The 22,503-nt window shown below is 45.7% G+C and overlaps 1 protein-coding gene across 2 annotated transcripts in view; it reads right to left on the reverse strand.

Annotated features, from left to right (window-relative positions):
• Positions 1 to 9,202: 9,202 nt before the first annotated feature.
• Positions 9,203 to 22,503, reverse strand: part of BRINP1 (BMP/retinoic acid inducible neural specific 1) — a 602,568-nt gene continuing 589,267 nt past the window's right edge. For both annotated transcript variants that reach the window (XM_032478306.1, XM_032478305.1), the window contains one exon: positions 9,203 to 10,769. In XM_032478306.1, the coding sequence (XP_032334197.1) occupies positions 9,629 to 10,769 (1,141 nt within the window). In that variant the 3' untranslated portion in view covers positions 9,203 to 9,628. The remainder of the gene's footprint in view (positions 10,770 to 22,503) is intronic.

Consider the following 22,503-nt stretch of genomic DNA (forward strand, 5'->3'; position numbering starts at 1 on the left):
AATCAAAGTGAGGGGTCCATGCTGTATACCCCCATAGCATCTCATACTTCCCACTCCTTACCATGTATCACGCTTCGACATGAATGTCTGTCTTCCTCTCTAAACTGCAAACTTCAAAAAACATCTGTTGAATCCATGAATATAGAGTTGAACCCTGACACCTTCAATCTCTACTGACTAAGAACAATATTTTATACAGATCTTACGTGAAGACTGAACTTGTAGGTGGCAATGGAGTGGCTGCAGTTGTAGGGAAGGGTGGCCCACATGAGCTGGAAACTGGGCGTGTCCTGCTGGCCTCAGTTGCTACATCAGCATTCCATGAAGCGGACCCACCAAGTTCTTGGCTTGGCAGATCTTTCTTAGCACATCAAGTTTGTGCAGTATTTGAAAGAAGTGAAAAAAAAAATTCTGTCTGTATTTTTCCACTAATTTATACCATTCCCCTCTTAGCCAGCCTTCTGCTTAGCTGAACCTCCCAGAAAACTCTCCACCCAGTTGCTTCCAATTTTGCAGGTGCCCCTTGTGCTGTAGGTGGGGTTTTAAGCAAAAGTTTGGTCCTTTTCAGGACTGCAGTAGCAGCCCTTAATGGACCAGCACAGAGCTCACTCTGCTGTTCCTGGCTGGGTTGCTAAGCAACATCCCTGCTTCCCTGGAAATGAGGTGAGGCCGTACGGGGCTGTCAGAAAGCGTGCTGGGAACGGGCATTCGGAGCTGGTTCTCTTCATGACTTCTCTTATGAACTCGTTCCTTCTTTCTCCTTTTCCCTGATTCCATTTTTATCATTTAAAAATGATATCTTCTTTGAGTCTGTCCTCCCCCTGAGTGTTTTGCCATTAGTTGCCCGTGAACTTCTGGAAGCTAGGAATTCGTCTAAGTCTTCCACTCTGCCCCTGTGCTGTAGATGACAGCAGAGGCGATGCATGCTCAACAGGGGAAGCCAAAGGGCATAACAGGGCCGTGATTTCAAGCGCCAGTCTTTATCCATGCCTTGCCCAAAGGAATCGTGAAAGCTAACTTTTACTGCGTGCTTACCATGTACCTAGGGGGTTCAGGCAGCCCCTTACCTGCACTAACTCACGTCAAGGGTGCAAATCTGGCAAAAGAAATATCCTCATGGCAACTGGATGGACTGAGAGCTTTATTCTCCCCAGGTGACAGATGGAGAAACTCCACAGAGGTTAAGTAGCTTTCCAAAGGTCACAGAGTTTGTAAAGGGGACCAAGAGTCGAATCTCTTCAGGCCCCAGGTCCCATGCTGCTGACCACTCCATCTTAACATTGAATTTTGTGCTAACAAAGTAAATTGTGAAACTGAACTTGTGACCAACCTTTCGAGTGCTGTAATTTCCTCATCTGTGTGATGTAAATAATAATAACTCTTCTCTTCCGGATTTATGAGGCTTGAATTAAATACACGTTGAGTACCTGGGACATCACAGAGGAGCAGTAAACATTGTGCGCCTCCCTTCCTCTTCTGTAAACGTGTGGTGAATCCCATTTCCTAAGACCTGATTGACCTTACAAGGTTAGAAGATGAAATAGGCACTTACATTTCCCTTTCCATAGACGTTGCTTGAAAAAAAAAATACATGTAGAAGTGATTTTTTGGTAAACATTTAAAATTCTTTCATCACAGTGTAATTTATTCATTCTGTCTTTCTGTCAGTGAAGTCTTTGTGTCACTGTTAAGAGAAAGAAAATTGGCTTGCATGTTATGTATGGCCAAGAATGACAATTCTGGGACTTCTGGGATGGGGAGAGGTGCAAATAGTTTGAGAAATGGGGTCACAGCAGGAAGCTGAACAAAGAACAAGGAAGACGTCTTCACAGAACCCCTCCCACTGTCTACAGAAGTCACTGTCCATCCTCCCCAGTCATCCTGAAGACCCCCTCCAGCTGTGTGGGTCTACACTGGCTGGGCCAGGGGTGGACTTCAGGAGCCTTGGATCAGACTGGTTCCAGCTTGACCGACCATGTTAAAATGCAGGAGCTGGCCCAGCTTGAGATCAAAGGCCTCCTCTTTGTAAGACAGGTGTGGAGAACAGACGATGGCTTTTATCTGGGCCTTGCCACCTGCACGTTTCACTCCCTCAGCACTGGTCTTTCCTGTAATGCACAAATCAGTAGTGCTTTGCCCAGAGAGATGGTGGCCCTACCTGGAGCCAACAGGCTTTGAGCAGGAGTATGAAATGTGTATGGGCTCTGAGCCAGATCCTGCTCTTCCAGGTGGAAAATCTGTCCTAGAAAGCCCATTCCTCCTGGGTCCCTGCTGAAGCTCTGTGACTCCAGGAGTCAGTAGGTTTAAAGCTATCTGGGTACATTTGACTGTGGCTCACAGAGGAATGGAACGGTTCTGGAATAAAATAGTGGTGCCAGGTGACTTCCAAGGTCTGGATTATTCTTATAAATAACTTTGTCAGGCCATTTATTTGCACTTGGTGGGGAGACTGTGTAGTACAGTTAGAAGACCTGTTTCTGGAGACTGACAAATCATAATTCCATCACTAGCTGCGTGGCCGCAGACAAGTTACTTCACTTTCTAAGACTCGGTTTCTTCATGTGTAAACTGAAGTGATAATTGGACCCACCTCACTGAGCTGCCGTGAAATTAAGTGAGTAGCTCACATCGAATTCTTACTGTCATGTTTGGCCTTTGCAATGAGCCCAGCCGATGTTAGCTATTCTTACTCAGCGCATTAATTTGCATATCTGTCTATCTAAGGTATAATTTTATTTATGTCACTTGTTTAACAAACAGATAGGCTTCTTCTATGCCAATCACTATTCTAGGCTCTTAAAAGTATTTAATTCTCACAACAATCATGTGAGAGAGGAACCTATTAAGAACCTCATTTCTACAGAAGAAGGAATTGAAACACAGAGAGGTTAAATGTCTCAGTCAAGTCGCAGAGTTAGTTAAATGGATGAGCTCCAATTATTTTCTCCTGTCTCTAGGCTGCGCTCAGAGCCACAGCTCTCTGCTGCCATGATTTTAAGTCAGGAATGATGTTGACCGTAACAGTTAAATCGCTCACCTGGAAACTGGGGGAATCTGAGTTCTAATCCGAGCTGTGTAGGTGCCTCATAATTCGGGGAAGCCCAGCTCCTGGGTCTAGGCTTTAAGCACAGCATCCTTCTGTGCACTCACTAACCAAATGCTAGGTGACGTTCTTATTAATTTATAATGATATGTTACACAATTAATCACATGTAATTAACGACCCCTTGGCAGTGTTTATAATCATCCTCTAATTTATAAGCACACTACAGTTTCCTCCCTGGCGCAAGCCTGTGGCAGAGCCAGGCCCACCTCGGTCCCGGTTAGGGCTCACGGGGATCACCGGGCAGGGAGAGCCCGGCCATCCCTGGTGACAACGACACAGAAACGCAGACCCGTGGCTTGCCTGTCCCTTCTCTCTCCTTATCAATCAGCTCTGAAGACTCCATTTAAATTTTTTATCAGAGCCATTTTCTTCTTGGCATCAATGGCTCCATTTAGAAGTTTTATCGAGACTGTGAAATCTTGACTGTGGAGAGACTCCTTGTTCATACTTCAGGTTCCTAGGGAAATACTGGCCCTTGGGTGGAGCCAGTGCAATTTTGGTGGACACCTAGCAAGCAAGGAATTTGGGGCGTAGAGGTCAGATACTCAAATGAGAGAAACTCAGTTTGTGACTCATGAAGCTCATTTGTTTATTCCAAGCTATTTAATGGAGGGTTTTTTTTTTTTTAAATTGATTTAATGCTGTCATAGACTGGAAGGCAGCTGTGCTCACCCCTATACCACCAATGCACACACGCTGTCACAGACTGAATGTTTGTGCCCTCCCCAAAAGGACACATTGAAATTTTAACCCCCAAGGGGATGGTATTAGGAGATTCGGGGGTGATCAGATCAGGGCAGGAACATCATGACCCATATAGAAGAGACTCCCAGGAGCTCTCTTGTCTCTTCTGCCATGTTTGGACACAGTGGGGAGAGAGCCCTCTGTGAACCAGGAAGCAGATTCTCACTAGACACTAAACCTTTTGGTGCCTTGATCATGGAATCTCCAGCCTCCAGAACTGTGAGAGGTAACTGGTTATTCTCTAAGCCACCCAGTCTCTGGTATTTTTGTTAGAGCAGACAGAACTGACTGGAACACACACCCTCTCCTTCCAACTTCATGTACTAGTTATTGTACCCGATTCAGTGAATTACTCTCTCTCGCCACTGATGATGCGATACTTACCAACACACGCCTGCGCAGCTTTTAACCTGGCTCATTACTTTCTGGTTTGGAGACCTCTGTCTTCTAGTCATTACTTACACAGAATGTATCTACTTAATATATTTGGGATTTAATATACGTTGGGTTTTATTAACGTGACCATAATTGACATTTCCTTCAGGGTGCTTATCTGAATGTTAAAAACTGCCTTTCCTGAAGGCGGGATTCAGCTATATGAACTACAGTAATTGACATGCAATCCTTGGCTAAAGTAACATTGGGATAGTGAAAAGAGAACTAAACTCATGCTCAGTGTTCAAAACCTGTAGGATAACTTTGGGTACCACTCCTCGTCTCTGAAAGCTGAAGTTTTACATTTCATAAAATCAAGGGTCTAGACTAGATCAGAGGTACTTACTGAAGGATTGTGGCATCCTAGAGTGTTCAAGAAAGATCATTGAGGGATATATGAAATATTATTCACAAGTATATGTGGGTATTTTTATTGGGAAAGAGTCTAGAGGTTTCACATTTCTCAAAAAGATCTGTAATTCCCCCCAAAGTAATTGTATGAGAGGTGACTTCCTGCTCATTGGTCCAAAACTATCCCATTCCATTGCCTGTATCCACCTTGACTTGAGTTGTTGGAAGGAAAGAAGGTTCCAAACCAAAGCAGTCAGAGAATGTACTGTGTGCCTTGACATAGAATGCTTACCACTGGATCTGATCCTGAGAAGTAAGGAATGACCTTACACTTGTAACTTCCTTCCCTGACAGTGATTTGGAGGGACAGGAATATTGCAAAAGGAGAGAGTTCTTTCAGTAACCTCCTCTGTCCAGGTTCTTGGGTTGGCAGACCTGGAGCCAATGGTAATGACTCAGTTTTCAGGACGAGAATGATCTCTGCTCAGTCTGAGCTCACTATAACCGACCAAACATTTGCACTGATATTCAGCTGGAAGAAATGCCTAAATATAAGATTTTGGTGACATAGAAAAGAGAGAGGGAGAGAGGGGGACATAATACATGTGAGTTTCTGTACCTTATTAGTTTTAATGTCATGGGGCTGATTCTTGTCTTGGCTAGGAGGTTGGACTGGACAATCATATACTTTGAGACAGTGAAAAAGGAACTGCAGTCATGGTCAGTATTCAGTATAGTAACTTGTAGTATAACTTTGGGTATAACTCCTCGTCTGTGAAGGCTGAAGTTTTACTGACCTTTAATGATCCCTTTATTCCAAAGAGTCTATGGTCCTATGTGTCCACTCTTCTCTCCACTTTCCCTGAAGACTTGACCATCTTTAACTCTAATAATGTATTTTGCTTTAAAGTCTGTTTTGACTGCTATTAACAGCACTACATCAGTTTCCTTTTAGTTAATATTTGTCTAGGCTACCTTTATCCATCTTTTAATTGTCAGATTAGTTAATATTTGTCTAGGCTACCTTTATCCATCTTTTAATTGTCAGACTGTCTTCCCCCTTACTTTTTAAATTTATAACTTGTAGTCTGACCACCTGTCTTTTTACTGACCAGTTTTGTCCAAGGACATTTATTGTGATTATTTGTGTTATAAGTTTTGCTATTATGCCTGTTTATGTATCCAGCTATTTTAATTATTCTTTTGTTCTCCTTTTTACCTTCTTTTTAATTAAAAAAAATTTACCGCTATAATTTGAAAGTTATCCAGTCCTCATCTACTATTTTAGCGGTTAATCGCTCCTCACCATTTGACTCTATGATATTTTCCCCCAATTATTTATCACCATCTACGGGTCCATATTATTCTTTTCCCTTTCTTTCCACAGAACAGCGAATAGCAGATAATTGTCATTGAGATAATTTTATCAACAGAGACAACAACAAGATACTCAACATTTAAAAATATATCCTTGGGGCTGGATAATCCCAAAGCATCTTTTTTTCTATTGTGTCAATTTGTTTTACTTCCCAGTCTTTCTTCCACTTGTGACGTACAGTCTCGGTGCGACTCTGATTTTAATCAACGCGGGGAGCCTTGCTGTTAGTGTGACCTCTTTCATGCTCTCCTCTTTGAAGGGGGCAGATATGCCAGGGTCCAGAATTTCCCCATGATTTTATCTGATAGCTAATTAATGGCCTTCTGTGGTTTCCATAGCAATGCCACGCTTTGCTGCCAGGCTTATCCAAATGGGCATTCTGTTCACTCTTTTGCCTTAGCATAAGCATATTAATCAGACACCACAGGTCCTTGGCCACTGCATTAAATGGGTAAGACACTAATTGAATTAAAATCTCACTTGACGTCTTCAGGCTTTTCTCTCCACCCTCAGATAAGAGGGGAACCTTGTCAGCTCAAAGAGCTGGACCCAGGCAGGAGACATGTGGAAATCCACAGAACATTTGTGTCCTTTTATAGCAAAGCACTTTCCCTTCACTTCTGAATAAATATTTTGATGTCTGAATCTTTCTCTGCCCTTGAAAATGTCTCTACTTCCCTGACCTTTCCAGTTACTAGACAATGCTGTATTCTTTTTGTAATATGAAGTGATGGAGTTAATGTTGTCAAGGTAAAGGGAAAAGGTCTTTCCTACACACACACACACACACACACACACACACACACACAGCTGGTGAAGTCTGGGGAGGACCTCGGGTTGAAGGTTCTAATTGCACTGGGATGAGGATTGGGTAGCACACTGCCTATGGGGAGTGCCCGGCAGTCTGTGAAGGACTGTGGAAGTATAAGGGATATGACCTTCTGAGTCTTTGGAACTGCTTGGAAGGGAGAGATGAAAGGGAAAGGAAGAGAAACAGTGGAGAGGAAATCAGACTCAAATCCATTCTTCAGGTCATAAGGATTACAGATGCTTGTTTCAGTTTCTCATAAAGAGTCAAAATCCTCTCTTTCCTTGGTGGACTAACTATTCAAAATGATACCTCCTTAAGGCTCTTGTTTTAACTGGCCCTTTAACTGCAGATTTATTCCGTTGTGCTTTTCCGTTCTCTGTTCCTTTGCCCCTTCTGAGCCTTGTTATTTATCCAAGTCCTATTCACTTTCAGCACTCGGAATGAATGTGCCCACATAAAGCCTGTATCAACCCCACGAACAGAGTCCATAACTTCTTCAGGGCTCCTTTCTGTGTGGCTGACCCCACAACAGCACTCATCATGGCGTCCTGTAATTATGGTGTATTATTTTAATTGGTTCCTCTCTCTCTCATTAACTTGTGAGTGGCACAAAAGCATGGGCCATTCCCTTACGATCTCATTTTTCTGGCATGCCCCATTCATCTGCTAAGTGTTGAAGAGATGTTTGATGATTAACTGACCTTCTGCAAAGTCTTGTGCTTGATAAACAGCTTCTATGTGACCTCTGGCATGAAGAATTTCCAACCTAAATTTTGAGAGGGTTTTGGAACCCTCTCAAAATCTGAGGTCCAAACAACTACGTTGATGTGAAGTGCATGTTAAATATTAAAGTTGGCATCAAAATATATGCTACTTCGTACTAAAAACTAGGGCATTAAATTTGGAATTTACTATTATGGAGGAAAAAAAAAAAAAGAATCCATTTGCCTCCCGCCAACCCACACCCACGTAAATCAACTAGATAGCTCTTTACCTCTTATGCACTGAAGCCCTTTCCTTTCATCGTACAATAAACTCTGTGTGTGTGTGGGGGGGGGGGTATTCTCTTTGAGTCATATTATCTCAGACTCCGGTAACTCCTGAGATCGTTTTTGTATTTTATCTACAAAAACATTGACATGAGAAAAAACTGCACACACACAAGCTGGTAAAGTGTAGAAGAATCTGATGGATAATAATTAGATCCGTTTTATAAGACAAGCTGGAATGAGCACTATTGCTCCCCTTCAGTAAAAGAGGAATCCAAAGAATGTTGCTGATAGAGCTAATTAGCTTCATGCCCCTGGAATGGCCCAGTTAGCAAACGGGTGATCGCCTGGAGATGGTAAAGAAAAGATGTGCACAGGGCAGACTGTTGAGACCAAAGGAGTTCTATTTTCTCTTCCGACCCTGAAGTCTGTGATCCTGTCTCTCTGCTAACATGGAATTGAAGATTCAGATACTTGATACCTCTAGTATCTAGATACCTCTGGTAAGTACCACCTTAGCAAAAAGAGCAACACAGAGTTCCTGGAGAGGAAGAAATGCTATCTGCCCAAATCCTCTACAGGAGTGTTTTGAAACAAGTTTTCCTTCTTGCATCTCTCCTTTCAGTTTAGACCCCAAGTCGCACACTAGGATTCTCTGCTTTCACAAATGCCAAAGTCGTCGCAGTATTAGTTTATTTGTACTTGTGTGTGTGCGTGTGTGTATCTGTGTGTGTATTTGGCGTTTATCAAAGCATCGCTTTTTAGATACCTACTTGGGCAAGTCAGTCTGGCAGATCAATGCAATATTAAAACCTACCCTAGTTTATTTTTGTTATTGATTTTTATTCAAACTGAGATTTACTTACTATGCAAAGCATTTTTAGGAAGTTGGACACCATTTCTTTCTGGAGACGGTAGGTGAAAAGGTTTTCTGGATTGAAGGAAAAAGCTATCAAAACCACCTGAGACTGAAAACTACTTCGGCCCTTGGCAGTTGGGTTGGAGGAGGAAACTCATAGAAGTGGCCAGCGTGAGTTGGGACAGGAGCTGCCCGGGGAGTCAGAAGGCAGGGCTCAAATCCGTATCTGCGCACGTGTAGACACAGGCACACTCTCTCTCTCTGATTCTATTTCCCAAACTGAATCAAGGAGTTCAGCCAGCTCGTATCTAAGGTTCCTTATTGTTTTTAACACCCTGTGATTATGTGAATGCTTCTCCACCTGCCGCGCCCCCTCCGATCCCACCTATCGTCCAGCTTCAATCAGCTTCCGTTTATTCGGCATGAGAGAAGCTCCCCCGGTAAGATGGCGCTGTCATTGCATCCCCACCCTTGTGTGCGAATGAGTCAAAGAACCACAAGGAATTCAACATAGAGAGGGAAGAAATCGTAACCGAAGAAATATCTTCTTTATCTATGTCCATTTCCTCCCACGAGGAAAAATGGCAGTGTCGGTTGTACATTACATATATCTCTCTTTCCTTTTAGTGTTTAATCTTAGCACCTGCACAGCAGAGACCTTTACAATTCATTGCATATGCTCTCTCCCCTCTCCCCACCCCTCCCTGCAGCACCTGAGGCCTAAGAAGCAACCCCCTCCAAACTCCTCACAAGGCTGAGACCCTTCTTCGTGACAGAGTATAGAAGTAACAGACATGCCCAACGGTTTCAGACCGTCTCTAGAACGTTTCAGTTTCCAGCGAATGAAGATTTTCCTCCTTTCCTTTGAACAGTAATTACATTTTACAAATTCTCGTTTGTTCTCTTTTGCTTTGCTTTGTACAACAAAAGGGAAGGTCCGCGGCCGAGTCCCGGGTTAGCAGAGCTTGGCCGTCAGCTGGTCCGACTGTTTGAGGATCTCGGTGTTGTAGAGGTCCAGGGCGTGGTTCACCCTGATGATCTCGCTGTTGGTCAGCTTCAGCCGGTGCTTCAACATACACGAGAACAGGTCCAGCTGGGGTTTCCCCGGGGCCGCGGGAGGGGCCAGGCGGTTGATTCGGTCCCGAATATCCAACAGCAGGAGCATCACGGACGACGAGGAGTAGAACTGGCCGCCTTGCGTGTAGGACTGGTTGACCTGCTGCACCGCGCTGCGAAGGAGGTCAGCGTTGAACCTCAGGCTGTACCCGAACACCTGCACATCCGAGATCTTGATGTAGAACTGCCTCTTGGAAGGATCGGAGAGGTCCACGGGGCCCTGGCCAGTCTCGTTACGCAGGAGGGTGGGGAGCCGAGTCCGACTACGTAGGTAGATGTGGACCGTCTCGAAAAACGTTTTCCACCGATTGCCCAGCAAGAGAGTCCAGTTGTAGCACTGGCTGTTCTGGAGGCGGATCTTCTCCCAGCGCGGGTAGCCGAATTCCCCGAAGGGCATGTTCCAGCCCTCCGAGTGGCTCCCGCTGAAGGGGTTGACGTAGACAAAGAACATGGGGTCCAGGCTGCTGTTGCGCATCTGGCAGATGCGCATGGACATGCCGATCACCATGTGGATGAAGTCCATGCGGTTCTTGTTGCTCTTGAGAGTGAGGGACATGCGCTTGCGCCACCGGGGGTCAAAGAAGGTGTCGAGGCGGATCTCGTTGCTGATGAAGGTGGTGTGGACGTAGAGGCGCGAGTCCATCTTCTGCAGCAGGTACTTCAGCTCCAGGTCCTGGAAGTCCAGGTCGGTCTCGAAGCTGATGAACTGCTCGCTGCGCTCCGAGTCCACGTTCTGTGGCTCGCAGCGGCCTCGGTACAGCTTGTAGCCCTTGTTGCAGGAGCCGCAGAGCGAGATGTTGGCCAGGCTGCACATGGCGCAGCTGTTGTTCCCGCCTATGATGCAAGGGATGGGGCGCTGGCACAGCGTGGTGCTGCCGTGGCACACGCAGCTCCTCTGGCTCTCCAGGAACGTTCCCCAAAACCCGTTCTCATTGCAGTAGAGAAGCGACTGGACCCTTGCAAGCCACTGCTGAATTGTCCTGGGAGAATGGAGGAGAAATGGAGAATGTTAACCATCACGGGTGGACTTACAGTTATGCAACCGCCAACGCAAAGTGGAGCTGGACTAATCCAACTACTCATGCAGAGTGGAGCTGCGGGAAGAGTGAAAGGACTGGGCAGCTCAGTGACGATGGGAAAGGCACTGGTTATAAACTACAAGAACGACATTGTAACTCCTTGTGATGGAACAGACCAGCTCTGCGACGGCACACTTTATCCTTCCAATGGTCAATGTCCTCATCTGTAAAGTGCAGAGGTTGGAGTAATTATTCTCTGAGGTCCTTCCAGCTCCATGGCTCTATTATTCATTAGCCCCAAAGAAGTAGGATTCAGAAAATGAAAGTCTATCAACTCAAAACCCCCTGCCGGATGACAGCAGGTTGTAAAAAATCTTCAATAAAGAAGAATTTAGGGGTTAGTTCTTTTAACCTGTGTCAGAAGTTTCTGCCCTCTTTAAGGATTCTTGCCATGAGGTTACATAACAGCCAACAACTTCAACAGAAACAAATTATGTTTTGTATTACTCTGGAGATCACATAGTGATTCCATATTGGTGATCTCGTGTGATCCTCACAGTGGCTTTTCAAGACATCTAAGAAGGACGTGATTTCTGCCCTTCTTCAGAGCTCCAAACCCTCCAGTCAGTGAAATTTCCATCCCAGCGTGTGTCTCTAGGTCCCCCTCCCCACAGCCCCTCAACATGTTTATAAACGAACCCAAGCCTGTCCCCAGATTCCAGTCACTGAGACATTCCAATGAAGATAGATACTCACTCAGATAAGAGGCAACAGGAGAACAGGTAAAAATATGTGAGACAGTCAGCTTAGTGGCCTCTCATCTTTCCTCATTTCTGTGCGAATCACCTCTTGGCTGTCTTCCATGCTACAAATAATCCCTTACACGTGTATAGCACTGCCCCCCCCCCCCCACAGGGCACACTCACTCCCATTTTCTCACTTGAGCTTCACAACAACACCCTGAAAATAGCTTGGGGCTTGAGGTCCGACAGAGATTGCTTAAAATCCCAGTTCCTCCACTTCTGAGCTGAGGGAACGCTGGGCAGTTTCCTTCCCTTCCTAATCATTCCTACCACACAGGGCTGCAGTGAGAACTTCATGAATTTTTATGGGAAGTCTTAGCCCTGAACTTGGTGGGTATTAAGGACTCGATAAAAGTTAGTTCTTGTTATTCCCGTGCAGGGACTCTCAGCTCCAGCTTCTAGACACAGCAAGAGGAGCTCGGAGGTGAAATCATACAGTGAGTGAATACAGAGATCTCCTGGCTCATGGCCGTGGCTTTTTTCAAGCAAGAGTCCACCAAGGAAGCCCTTCTGAAGGCTGTGCTGTGCGGTGGTAATGCTGATGGTGCTGACGATGGTGGTGGCGTGGTTCCTGATCCCCACTTTAGAAAACTGGACACAGAAGCCCTTTTGCATTGCCTGTGGTGGGACGTGTTAGCAATCCATCTATTCTATCATTTCCACTGCTGAGCCACAGTCCCCAAGCCCAAGAACCAGGTGGCGGTAGGCAGTAGAGCCTCATATTGAAAAGGACATACATCGGCCCAAGCAGAACTGAGTTCAGTGCTCAGATCGGTAACCAGAAACACGTCGCTTCGTGCCTTCAAACCTCAGTATCCGTATCTAAAACGAGAATAACAAAGCCCAGCTTATGCAGCGAGAGAGAGGACTGAATGAGACGATGTATTCAAAGCAACTAGCACAGAACCTGCCATAGACCAATTATTAAATAGGTAATAATAGTAAGTACTCTCATCCCAGAGAGTAAGCGCTTCCTTTGAAGGCACTGAGACAGGCTCGGGGATTTCGCTATCTCTCTGGGGTTGGAGGGAAACCGTTTGGGTACACGGGACATTTGAAAGTGGATACTGTTGAAACGGCTTCCCGGAGTGCTTTGCTTCAAGTGAGTTGCTTATCAGTGGAGAGAAAACGGGGGAATAATTAGAATGCTCCTAGAAACTGCTCTGCCTTTGAAATCCACAGAACCGTCCTGGCCCTGCCAGGGAAACCTCCCTCGTGCCATTCAAAACACTGCATTGAAACTTCTGGTTTTTCGGTCAGTTTCCCCTCCAGGCTCTCCAGCTTGAGCCGGAGGGAGGGGGGGTGACTCCTTTCCTGAGCATCTAGCCTACAGCCTGGCTCTAAGTAAGTTTGCTGAAGGAATGAACAGACAAAAGTAATACTGTTTCTTATTTTTCATTTAAAGAAAAAAAAAAAAAAAAACCTTCTCTTCTCCCTCCTGAACTGCATATTAGTTTTCAAGACCTTCCACCCACAGGGCTCCAGGCCTCCCCGGTCTCTGCTCCGTGAGACCAATCCTATTACAGCCTGGAGACCAGCAGCAGGCCCGGCCCTCAGGAGACGGAGCTGGAATGATAATGAGCCACGCGGCTCCCACCTCCCCAGCCAGCACACTGACTGAATATTGGCTATGAGTCATCTGATATTTTGGGAGCTGCAGGGGCCCGCCACACGTCCCTGATTGCGTGGTTCCATCTGACGAGAGTGTCATTTTCAAAATGCCTCTTTCAAATGGCCCACACTTGCCCCGTCACTCCCTCTCCAAGTGACAGGACAGTACCCCCTTTGGAGCTCCTCTGTCCCCATCTGCGAGGCATTCTATAACCCCGCAGAGCACCCCCTTTCCCGTGTCTCATCATTGGGACCCTTTGTCAGAGCCGGAGCCCCCACTCCTCGAATCAATGCCACATTGTGCCTGAACTCTCAGCATCCTCAATGGTAGGGAGACGGAGACGAAAGTTCCCGGTGAGGTTGCCACAAGCAAAGGGACTAGTGGCAAATTAGGATTCCAGGCCCGTCGAGCAGGAGGGCTTGGGGACAGAGGCCCTCTGAGGCGCTCTGGAGAGCTGCGTGGCACCTGCATCTCCTGACCTCAGAATAATCATGAGGTCGTGGGCTGTATCAAAGAAGGCATTAACGACACAGCAAGAGGGCTTAGAACTAGGCGGAGCGCAGGGAGGGGGCAGCAGGGGCGCCAGGCCCAGGGAAGGAGAGAGGGAACGGGGAGGGAAGGGGAGCACGGGGAAGCGTGATGAGAGCAGAGACGGCCTCGGTGTTGGAGATGGCGGGGGACACAAGGGAGCCTGACCCAGATGAGGAGGAGGGACCTGGAGCGGAGAATGTGATGGAGTGAAATTACAGCGGGCAGACTAGGCACGAAGACATTCAGCCGCACCTTCATGTGTCATAACCGTGCATGGGCCATTTTGAGGGCAGGCTGTCCTCTTCTGAAGTGAGGGTGGGTGGAGGTGTGACTAGTGAGCCCTGATTCTCAAGGTCAGTGAATTGTCCATAGATTTCAGGACTTCATTTGGAAAAGAAGAGCAAAACCAGAAAACAAGCTCCTTCCAGTTTTTTGCATGCTTATTCTTAGCACAAGTGACTTCTAATGATGAGCAATTGATCTGGATCAGCTCAACCTCCCACACCTTCTCCATCTCCAGCCAGTGCTCGGAGTAGTAATCACTGATATTGAGAAACCCTGCCCTGCTCAATGGCAGGCAGCACCTTAAACCAGCGCAGGGAATCAACGGCTTACAACTACTGAGCACTCACTGTGTACCAGGCGCTGTGCTGGAGGCTCTCCTGGAGCCATGTGGATAACCAACCTCATCACAGAAGAAGAGAGCGACACCTTGAGAAGTGGGATAACTCGTCTGACGTCACAGAGTTACTCCACAGGCAAATACCCAGCTCTCGAGCATCAGGGCGCATCTCACATCAGTGCCTTGTCGCTGTGCACTGCAATGTGAAAGTACAAAGACGAGGCCAGCAAGGAGGAGGAAGCAGGCCGCAAGAAGAGAGCTAAATTGGAATAATGGAAAAACACAGAAAGTCTGAGCGTGCGAAGGGCCTATTACCACATTCCTTGCTTCCCCTGGACCTGCCAGGGTCCCTCTCCTCCATTCACAGATAATTGGAGCTCACCGACAAGTGCTCGGGGAGAGGCCGGGGACCGGGGGTAGGAGGGACTGAGATCTATAAATACCATTTCCCAGGCTGGCTGGTGACAGCCTGCCTCAACCCTGGCAACGGAGGAGCGGCTTAATAGGCCAGCCCCAGAGAAGTGGGGCGAGGGGTCTCAAAAAGGGCGGACACAGCCCCACTGCAAGGCAGTCAGTGTATGGCAGTGAGGACCAGGTTCTAAGATGCTCTTCTCCGTCCTTAGGGATCCAAAACATCTTCCGTTTGCAACCAGAGCTCAACTCCAATACATCCAAACTGACATCTTTTAGTTGGATGAGATTTCAGTTCACTCTGATGGGGGTTGGGGGGGTGTTGCTGAGGGGAGGGGAGAAAAGTGGGAGGAGGGGAGGGCAGGAGGCTGCATTTTTATTCCTAAAGCTGGAAAACCCTGGCACCTGATTGGTAGGCTCTCACAGAGGCTACACATGAGGCAGCTTGGACCATAGAAGCAGAAAACCGTGGAGAAGCAGCCTTGGATAATATTCAGCCCATCTTCCTCAGGTTTAGACCTGAACATTGAGACTCAGTTGCTTCAGTTGAGGATCAACATTTCTTGAGTGCTTTCCATATCATGACAGTTACCCTTTATCCTCACATCAACCCCATGCTATAGGACTCCTTTGTGATTTCCATTCTACTGAGAGGGCACGGAAGACCAGAGAAGGGCTGTGACATTCCCATAGTCACACAGCATGGACGTAGAAGACCAGAGCTCAGAATTTCTGGATCCAAATCCAGGGGTCCCTCCATTCCCCAATGTACTTTTCCTACCCTCTCAAACTTCAGACTGGAGGAGAAGCTAAGCCCCGGGCCACCGAGACACCACCGCTGCTCCCCTGCAGGCTCTGTCTTGGCCTCAGCCAGGATTTTCTGGCGACCTGACAGGTCTCCCAGTGACACAGCTGGAGTGGCCCATCATTTGGAGGACAAAGGCTATGCCACCCAGGGCTTCCCATCAGTGCTTTCAAAGGCACACGTCTCCCTTTTAGAACCCCCCGGGTGGGGAGCCCAGGCTGGGATTCCTAATTCAAGCAAACTTCCTGCTGATTTTAATTGGAGGTTTTGCCTAAGACAGGAAGGCAGTGCCAGGCCAGTGGCATTTTAGGGAAGATCATACAAATCAAGCACCAAGGAGCAGGCAGGGGATAGATATAGGCTAAAATAGAAAACTGTAATCCATAACTCCCATTTGCCTACCAGAAGGGTTTATTTAAAACTGGAGAGGAAATGAAAAAAAAATGAAATTGGAGTTCTGAATCACTCTTTTATTTATGCCCTGTACTTGCTTCCTGGCACTTCTTTGACATTGTAATGGGTGTCTGAATAATTCCGTGAGACTCCACAACATGTATACTCTGTAGACCATAGACTAGACTGGGAAGACAAACCGTTGTTTTTAGGTTTCTGATGATGCACTGTTTTCTGGTGGTGCTGTGCATGACTCCGTGTGTGTGTGTGGAATAGTGCTGATAAAAGATAAATACATCAGTGGTGTCAGAATGCTTGGGGCTCTGCTGAAAGAAGCCTTGGTTTATGGATGTGCTAGTGTGGATTATAACTGGCCATCAGACTCACTCTGTGTTCATGATTTTCCTCGGATTCATGTTTAGCTTTTAATCATTCCCCTGTCTGAGTTTCTATCATTGCCTTAATAGCCTGTTTTCCCTTCTTCTCTTCCGTTCTACACACGATGTTGAACAGCCCATAGCAATGGAAGAAAAGGCCAGAAGAAGAGTTTTGTGGTCCCTTGCCACGATGAAGATGCTTTCTGGCTTGGAATTGTGGCATGGAGGCAATAGGTCTATTTTTCGGAAGGTAGAGGTAGCCGGGAGAGCAGCAAGATGAAAATCCAGTGGAGTCTTTAAAAATAGGTTGTCAGGAGCTTAATTGGGGAGGGTAATGAAACAGTGTTTTGCAATTATATAGTTCTGTGTCTGGAGAGAGGTGACAGGCAGCATCAGCTACATTTTCAAACTCAGCATTTTGCTTAGGGGCCTGAATGTGCTGGAGGCAAATGAAGGAAGGATCCAGAAGCCTCCTTAGGGCTGACAGAAAGGCTAAAAGCTGCAGGGAGCTCCCGGGTGGAGGGCTGCAAGAGTGGTTTGTTCTTCCTGGGCAGTCATCAGGCAGGAGAATGACAGATGCAGCCCAGAGGGGAGAAGGGGAGCCGGGGCTAATCAGGGCCAAGGGACTTCGCCCTGCGGTACAATAACGGTCACCTAGATCGGTGATCTGGGCAGTGCGGTGGGCGAGCCAGCTGACGGTGTGGGGGTCAGTTACGTAAATGCTGGGCCTGCTCTACTGCCATTTTGCCTTGGATATTTGACCTTGCTGTTTGACCTTGGACATATTACTTCACCTCTTTGATCCTCAGTTTCTTCATCTGTCAAATAGGGAAGGTGAGACCCACCTCACCCTTTGTCTCCAGCACTGGAATCAGGTACGCCCAGCTCCTGGGAGGTTTGCAGGGAAAGGAGAGCTATGACTGACCATTAACCATTATTATCACCGAGGGCAAAGCATAACTGTGTTTTATAAATGTTCCAGGTAAAAACAGTCCTCTTGGTTACTAGAACAGCCCAGCTGATTATAACTTAATATCCTAGTCTCACTGGTCACTCACCCTCCACAGCGCTAATAAATGCTGTCACCATGATGTTCGGAGAAAGAGGTCGGTGCGGGCTTTGGAGTCAGAAAAGGCTGGGGACTGAATCACAGCTCTGCTGCTCCTTACTGAGCCTTGGGCTAATGGCTGGTCTAAGCTTCAGTTTTCTCAACTACAGAATGGAATGACAATACATTACTGGCAGGATTGTTTTGAAACTCAGATCAGATAATGTATGTGAAGCTTCTGACATATAATAGGTACACACGCTCCCTCGTGGACACAAACTACCATGTTCCTCTTGAGCTCACAAAGAAAATGGTCCCTTTGAATTAAGTATAGATTTAAAAACCCAGGGAAAGAATTCAGTAAATGTCATTGGGTCAGTTGAATATTGATATTAAAACAGCAATGACAATAAAACCTCTTCCTGACACTTAATCTCTTCTATGTCCCCAAGTCACTAACAGATGGTTGACAGATTTGAATGTGAAAAGTGAAATGATAATAATGTCAACAAAGCACCTCTTAGAAGAAAACATACCTTGTAATAGCCTATAATGAAAAATAACATGAAAAGTAATATATATATAACCAATCACTATGCCATACACCAGAAATTGACACAACATAAACCATCTATACTTCAATTTAAAAAACATATGAATCAAAAAAGCACAAATATTATAAGAATAAAACATGAAATGATTAACCAAAAAAAAAAGAAAGAAAGAAAGAAAGAAAACATACAGGAGCATTATTAAGAGACTGGAGTCGGCAACGATTTCTTTAACACAGCTCACCATAAAGGAAAAAAAATAAAACGCTGCTTAATAGGGCTATATTAAGATGAAAACATATCCATCAAAAGATACCGTAAAGAGTGCAAAGACAACCCTCAGTTAGGGAATATATTTGCAATACCACTACCCAATCAAAGCTTGTATTTATAATACATAAATAACTCCGACACGGGCTGGATGCTGGGCCAGTCAAAGGCATTTTATGCTCCCTGAGGCTTGCCTCTCCTTCCTAGATGTCTTTAAACCAGAGTAGATGCAATTATCACAATTTTTATTTTTCTTGAGACGGTTCTTACTCAACTGTTAAATAAATGTGATTTGTCCCAGGAAAAAAAAGTAGCCAGAAGGGGAAGTAGGCAAATGATATGACGGGTAGGAAAAGGCACTTCATGAAAGAGGATATTCAAAAGGCCACAGGCACGTGAAACTCCTCTTCATTAGTCACCAGCACAATGCCAGTTAACCTGCAGTGAGGCACTGCTGCAGCGGGATGGCTACAAATCAAAAAAAAAAAAAAAAAAAAAAAAAAAAAAGATGAGAAACACAGTGGAGTAAAGGGAACCCTCCTGCACTGTTGGTGGGAATGTAGTTTGGTGCAGCCATTATGGAAAACAGTACGGAGATTCCTCAAAAAACTGAAAACAGACTTAACCATATGGTCCAGCAATCCCACTCCTGGGCATATATCTGGAGGGAACTCTAATTCAAAAAGATACATGCACCCCAATGTTCATAGCAGCACTATTTACAATAGCCAAGACATGGAAACAACCTGAATGTCCATTGACAGATGACTGGATAAAGAAGCTGTGGTGTATTTGTACAATGGAATAGTACCCAGCCATAAAAAAGAATAAAATAAAGCCATTTGCAGCAACATGGATGGACCTGGAGATCATCATTTTAAGTGAAGTAAGCCAGAAAGAGAAAGAAAAATACCATATGATATCATTTATATGTGAGATACACACACACACACACACACACACACACACACACACACACACACACACACAAATGAACTTATTTACAAAACAGAAACAGACTCACAGACATAGGAAACAAACTTATGCTTACCAGGGTACTGGGACTTTGAGATTTGCAGACGCTAACTACTGTATATAAAATAGGTAAACAACAAGTTTCTACTGTATAGCACAGGGAACTATATTCAGTATCTTGTAGTAACCTATAGTGAAAAAGAATATTAAAAGGAATATATGTATGTATATATGCATATGTGTGACTGAAACATTATGCTGTACACCAGAAATTGACACAACATTGTAAACTGACTATACCTCAGCGGAAAAATAAATACATAAATAGAAAATTTTTAAAAAGATGAGAAACACTAAGTATGGGCAAGGATGTGGAACGATGGAAACTCTCCTATGCTACCTACAACAGAGAGAATTGGTTCAGCAAGGGTGGAGAAGTGGCAGGGTCTACTGAAGTAGCCGTAAAGCTGAGCAAATCCATCCCTAGTACATATCCAACAGAAATGCACACGGACGTTCACCCAAAGACGTATGTGAGGCAGAGCACTATCTGTCACAGCCCCAAGCGGGAGACCGTGCAAGTGACCATCCACCGTGGAACAGACTTGTACCAACACAGTGGAATACTCTTGAGAATGAATGTCTCAAAACCCACGCAAGACAGTGTGGCGGCGTCGCAGAGAAGCACGCGAGGTGGAAGCTGCCAGACACAAAAGCGTCCACGCTATATATACATAAAAAGAGGCAAAACCGAGCTGCGGTGAGTGGAGCCACAAGAGGAGTAACTCCCTTGGAGAGAAGGCTGATGGCGCCCAGAAGACGACACGGGGGGTTTCTGCAGTGCAGGTGATGCCCTGTTTTTTCATCTTGGTGCTGGTTACATGTGTGAATTCATTTTGTGAAAAGTCATCTTGCTGTGCACCTAACGATATTTTCCTTTGTTATATGTCTCTATCACTTCCATAAAACATTGACCAAAAAAAATCGTCCTTTATCACAACCAGGATAATACTATTAAGGCAGCAAGCAGTACGTGACATTTTTATAGCACTTTTAAACTATCTAAAGCTCTTCTGTTTGGTTCTCTAATTTTGATCTTCACAACTTTTCTGTGGCATAGGTTGGGTTGAGAGGGGTATAAAGAATTTTTAAGGATAAGAAAAACTAGGCTCAGAAAGGTGATGTCTGACTTCCTCAAGGTCACCAGTGAGTTGTCCCGTCACCAGGGTTACAACTGACCCCAGGTGTGAGTTTGTTGGCTGACTTGGGGGATGGAGGTGCGAACGTGGCTCTGAAGGAGGCTAAGAAAGAGCTCCCCATGGAAATTATGAGAATTTGGTTCTATTTCTGACTCGATCCTCTGAGCCTCTAGATTCTATTCTGAACAGGAAGCTACTTCTGAGCCCCAGGGAAGACACAAAAAACGGAAAAACTAGAAACAACAAAATGGGTCTGGAGATGCTTATTTTTCTGCCTTACGTCAGCCGAGTGAGTCAGTTGCCCTACGTGAAACAAATGCACAATGGTAAACAGGGATGGGGATGGAGACCTCCCTGGCACTGTTGGCTTGAACAAACCCTGCACATCACTCGTGGCTAAGCCCAGCTGCTGGCACGCATCTCCAAGCCCCTCACCCGGATTGTGCACCCTTGGGTTGCTGCAGGACTTGGCCTCACAGCCTTCCTCATCCCCTTACATAGGGAAAAGTGCAAAAGATATTCTTAGTTAAAAGCTTCACTGTCCCATGATTGGGAGGGTGTCTTGGCTTCTGTGATTAGCAGCAGGCTGCCCGGAGCCAGCCTAGGGTTACTTATGGGCTTGTGCCTCTTCCTCAGGAGGACAATTCTGTGCATAGAATAGGTATTTGTCACGACTTTGCCACCCCCTGCAACACACACACACAGACACACACAGACACACACACACACCCCAGTAGGTCAGGGACTATTAAAGTAGCAATGTACTCCAGTAGAGGGAGCTATCTGTGGGTTTAGTGCGGCGGATTCTCAGCATTCCAGAGGGGAACGATGCTTGGACAAAGTTTGGTCCATGGGAAACAGAGCCCAGAGAAGTTGTGTGACTTGCCCGAGGTCACTCAAGCAGTACCTAAAGCCTAGAACCAGAATCTTCCTCTTGAGAAAGGACCCCATACACTGCCACAAATGTGTCCTGTTCATCTTTTCCTAGCTTCTCCCAAAGGGACCGACAGCATTTTCCCTGGGGACTGTGCACTGTGCACTGGACACTGGCTCAGAACTGGTACTAATGCTAGGGGACACACAATGTCACTGAGGTCCACTAGTCAGACTAAGTGTTTATGAGGGTCAGGCGATCAATGGAGTTTGAGCTCAGGTGCCTCTCACAGTAGGTCCAGTGGCTAATTCCTGTGGTTATTTCCCAGGATCCAGAACAAATACTTGGGATTATTCCGTAATTGGAATACCGAGCAACTGGCACAATACTCTTCTTTCCCATTTCTGGTACCCATGTATATTATATATATATAAAGTACATATATATATAATCACCATATAATATATATATAATCACCATATGATAAAATAATATTATGGAACATTTTCTCCCTTTAACTAGCCTCCAAGAACAACCAACAAAATATGGACCTAGGCTGAAGCATGTAACAAGGGGCGTAAACCTTAATATAAATCGACCAAACAACAATCTTGATTGACAAAGGTTCTAAAGGGCAATTTTGTATCACAAAACGTTTCTTCACAAGGTCTCTGAAGAGTGCACCTCCCTCTGCACTAAACTCTATTGCACTGGAAAAAGAAACAGATGAAAACCCAGTGATGTGTGAGGTATGACAGGTGGCCACTCCTCCCACAGGCAGCAGATCTCTGTTCCCTCCCCCATGAATCCCGGCAGATTCTACCACTCCTTTGACCAGTGTAATACGGCAGTAGTGAGTCACACAGTTTATGGGACTCAGATCTCAAGAGACTACTTCCTGTCTCTTGGCAGATTCCTTCCTGGAGCTCTGAGGACACTGATGAGCAATCTGGCCATGCTGCTGGAGACACCACATGAAGAGACCCTGGAGACAGAAAGCCCAACTTTCTGGCTGTCTCGGCTAAGGCACCAGACATGTGAGCTTTCTCAGACCCTCCAGCCCAGCCCAGCTGTCAGCTGAATACCAAAGAGTGACTTAAAGTAACTCCCTGTGCAACTGAAGGATTGTCGAGCCAATTCTGGCACAAATTCCTGACTCATGGATCATGAGCATGATAAAATGATTGGGGCTTTAAGGTCCTAAATTTGGATCAATTTGTTATA

The sequence above is a fragment of the Camelus ferus genome, chromosome 4 (genome assembly GCF_009834535.1).
Source record: "Camelus ferus isolate YT-003-E chromosome 4, BCGSAC_Cfer_1.0, whole genome shotgun sequence".
Classification (NCBI taxonomy): Eukaryota; Metazoa; Chordata; class Mammalia; order Artiodactyla; family Camelidae; genus Camelus; species Camelus ferus.